Genomic DNA, 4,087 nt, shown 5'->3' with positions numbered 1-4,087 from the left:
GTGTCTTATCATGCCTTCCCATAGGCCAAAGCAGCTTTATTTATTAACTAATGAGAGCAACACATATTCACAGCATACAGAAAGACCATCCCACAACACCATGCCTATCATTATTGGACAAGGAGACCCTGCACGCTTGCACTAACATATACTGAGAAGTATGTGTGAGGCATAATGCCTATGAGGAAAGAAATGTCACTGAAATAGGTTAATCATATTAATAAAATCAACCAAGTTAGTAAATAATAAAGAAAAGAAGGATTATGAAGGAACAGAACCCAATACTTATACTTAATACAAGAAATAATTTTAAGTGGTCAATTTTCAAACAAAAATATGAGACATTAAAATAAATAGATAAAGATAAAATGTACAATAAAGGTAATAAAAAATTTCTTTGAGGGCTCTTGATGTTGTATTTAACAGGCAAGACATTTAGGAAACCTATTTTAAGTATGTTCAATAAACGAAAGGAAATTTCAAAGGAGGGTGTTATGATAATGTCTCAACAAATACCAAATGCTAAAAAAATGAAAGATATTATGATAAAAGACCTCATTGAAAATTTGCAGTTGAAAGGTATAAAAATCAAAATCGAACCTTGATAAGATAGACTCAAAACTTATTCTGGGAGAAAACATGTATTTGAAATAATAGATCTAACAATAATTAGTAATTAGTCTGAAGAACAGCAAGGAAAAGGGATGAAGAACAATAAACAGCTTTATAGGATTTTGAGACACATACAATAGTGAGATTCTTTAGGGGTGGTGCCAGAAGGAGAGGACATAGAGAAATAGAACAAAATTAAGAAGTAATGCCTGAAAATGACTCAAGTTTAATGAAACATACTAGTATCACAAACAACAAACTCCAGGTAAGATAAACACAAAGAAATTTGTACTCAGGTGCACCAAAGTCAAAAGACTGGAAGCCAGATAAAGAGAAACATTTGAAAGCACCAAGAAAAAAAAAAAGTGACACACACTTCTTGTGGCTAAGATGGCGGCGGAGCATCCCGAACCTCCCAAAGGAGAATTGCAGTTGCCGCCGCCGCCACCTCCAGGCCACTATGGCGCCTGGGCTGCCCAAGAGCTTCAGGCCAAACTGGCGGAAATAGGAGCTCCGATCCAAGGGAGTCGCGAGGAGCTGGTTGAGCGGTTGCAGACCTACACCCGCCAGACTGGCATCGTGCTGAATCGACCAGTTTTAAGAGGAGAAGATGGAGACAAAGCCGCTCCTCCTCCTATGTCAGCACAGCTGTCTGGGATTCCTATGCCGCCGCCACCTATGGGACTCCCACCTCTGCAACCTCCACCACCACCTCCACCACCTCCACCAGACCTTGGCCTTGGCTTTCCTATGGCTCACCCACCAAATCTGGGACCCCCGCCTCCTCTCCGAGTTGGTGAGCCTGTGGCATTATCAGAAGAGGAACGGCTGAAGCTGGCGCAGCAGCAGGCAGCTCTGCTAATGCAGCAAGAGGAACGTGCCAAACAGGCAGCTGTGTTAATGGAGCAGGAACGACAGCAGGAGATTGCCAAGATGGGCACTGCAGTCCCTAGGCCTCCTCAAGATATGGGTCAGCTGGGTGTTCGTACCCCCCTGGGACCTCGAGTAGCTGCTCCAGTAGGTCCTGTGGTTCCCACTCCCACTGTTTTGCCCATGGGGGCCCCTGTTCCTCGTCCTCGGGGTCCCCCACCACCCCCTGGAGATGAGAACAGAGAGATGGATGATCCCTCTGTGGGCCCCAAGATCCCCCAGGCTTTGGAAAAGATTCTGCAGCTGAAGGAGAGCCGTCAGGAAGAGATGAACTCTCAGCAGGAGGAAGAAGAAATGGAGACAGACACTCGCTCATCTCTAGGACAGTCAGCATCAGAGACTGAGGAGGACACCGTGTCCATATCCAAAAAAGAGAAAAACCGGAAGCGTCGGAACCGAAAGAAGAAGAAAAAGCCCCAGCGGGTACGCGTAGCATCTTCAGAGAGCTCTGGGGACAGAGAGAAAGACTCAGCTCGATCTCGAGGCTCTGACTCCCCTGCTGCTGATGTCGAGATTGAATATGTGACTGAAGAGCCTGAAATCTATGAGCCCAACTTCATCTTTTTCAAGAGGATTTTTGAGGCTTTCAAGCTTACTGATGATGTGAAGAAGGAAAAAGAAAAGGAGCCAGAGAAACTTGACAAAATGGAGAACTCTGCAGTCCCTAAGAAGAAGGGCTTTGAGGAGGAGCACAAGGACAGTGATGATGACAGCAGTGATGATGAACAGGAAAAGAAGCCAGAAGCCCCTAAGCTGTCCAAGAAGAAGTTGCGCCGAATGAATCGTTTTACTGTTGCGGAACTCAAGCAGCTGGTGGCTCGGCCTGATGTTGTGGAGATGCATGATGTGACGGCACAGGACCCTAAGCTCTTGGTTCACCTCAAGGCCACCCGGAACTCCGTCCCTGTGCCACGCCACTGGTGTTTTAAGCGCAAGTATCTGCAAGGCAAACGAGGCATTGAGAAGCCCCCCTTTGAGCTGCCAGACTTCATCAAACGCACAGGCATTCAGGAGATGCGAGAGGCCCTGCAGGAGAAGGAAGAACAAAAGACCATGAAGTCAAAAATGAGAGAGAAGGTTCGGCCCAAGATGGGGAAGATTGATATTGACTACCAGAAACTGCATGATGCTTTCTTCAAGTGGCAGACCAAACCAAAGCTGACCATTCATGGAGACCTATATTACGAGGGGAAGGAGTTTGAGACCCGGCTGAAGGAGAAGAAGCCTGGAGATCTATCTGATGAATTAAGGATTTCCTTAGGGATGCCAGTAGGACCCAATGCCCACAAAGTCCCTCCCCCGTGGCTGATTGCCATGCAGCGATATGGGCCACCCCCATCCTACCCGAACCTGAAAATCCCTGGGCTGAATTCACCTATTCCTGAGAGCTGTTCCTTTGGATACCATGCTGGTGGATGGGGCAAACCCCCCGTAGATGAAACTGGGAAGCCACTTTATGGGGATGTGTTCGGAACCAATGCTGCTGAGTTTCAGACCAAAACTGAAGAAGAAGAGATTGATCGGACCCCTTGGGGAGAACTGGAACCGTCTGATGAAGAGTCCTCAGAAGAAGAGGAAGAGGAGGAAAGTGATGAAGACAAGCCAGATGAGACTGGCTTTATTACACCTGCTGACAGTGGCCTCATCACTCCTGGAGGATTCTCATCTGTGCCAGCTGGAATGGAGACCCTTGAACTCATTGAGCTGAGGAAGAAGAAGATTGAGGAAGCAATGGATGGCAGTGAGACACCTCAGTTGTTCACTGTGTTGCCAGAGAAGAGAACAGCCACAGTTGGGGGAGCCATGATGGGATCAACCCACATTTATGACATGTCAACGGTTATGAGTCGGAAGGGTCCAGCCCCTGAACTGCAAGGTGTGGAAGTAGCGCTGGCACCTGAGGAGTTGGAGCTGGACCCCATGGCCATGACCCAGAAGTATGAGGAACATGTGCGGGAGCAGCAGGCACAAGTAGAGAAAGAAGACTTCAGTGACATGGTGGCTGAGCATGCTGCTAAACAGAAGCAAAAGAAACGGAAAGCTCAGCCCCAGGACAGTCGTGGGGGCAGCAAGAAATACAAGGAATTCAAATTTTAGGTCCCTCTCACATAGCTGGCTTTCCTTTAGGCCCTTTGTCTATATGTCTGGGCTTTATATGTGGGTCCCCAAAGCTAGCCCTGTACTTCCCTAGGCTGTCATTTCATGTTCTTATTTTAGACTTGTTTTGTAAATAAAGCTGTTTCCCAAGGAAGGACGAATACATGAAAAAAAAAAAAAGTGACACACAGCATGTATAAAATGACCACAGTATTATTAATAAGTATGTTTTTCCAGTACTAGAGATTGAACCCGGAGCCTCATACCTTGTGGGGAAGTACTTGGCCACTGACAAAAAGTACAGCCCAATAAACCATTTCTTATTAGAAACAATGTTGTCCAAAGCAAAGTGTGATGATATACTCAAAGTAATAAGAATAAAGAACAGTCAAACACAGATTTATGAACAGCCATCTTTTATGGGTATATACAGGTGCATGTGTGCACA

General features: G+C 46.2%; 1 protein-coding gene across 1 annotated transcript; it reads left to right on the top strand.

Annotated features, from left to right (window-relative positions):
- Positions 1-993: 993 nt before the first annotated feature.
- LOC114710839 (splicing factor 3B subunit 2-like) lies at positions 994-3,800 on the top strand. Its single transcript, XM_037198934.1, has one exon. It carries the CDS (start codon positions 1,003-1,005, stop codon positions 3,637-3,639), a length of 2,637 nt encoding a protein of 878 aa, XP_037054829.1. The 5' UTR covers positions 994-1,002; the 3' UTR covers positions 3,640-3,800.
- Positions 3,801-4,087: the final 287 nt, after the last annotated feature.

The sequence above is a fragment of the Peromyscus leucopus genome, chromosome X (genome assembly GCF_004664715.2).
Source record: "Peromyscus leucopus breed LL Stock chromosome X, UCI_PerLeu_2.1, whole genome shotgun sequence".
NCBI lineage: Eukaryota > Metazoa > Chordata > Mammalia > Rodentia > Cricetidae > Peromyscus > Peromyscus leucopus.
This window is presented reverse-complemented; position numbering and strand designations above follow the sequence as displayed.

What these genes read in the sequence shown, in the direction of transcription:
- LOC114710839 (XM_037198934.1), top strand. Translation starts at nt 1,003, where the DNA reads ATGGCGGCGGAGCATCCCGAACCTCCCAAAGGAGAATTGCAGTTGCCG.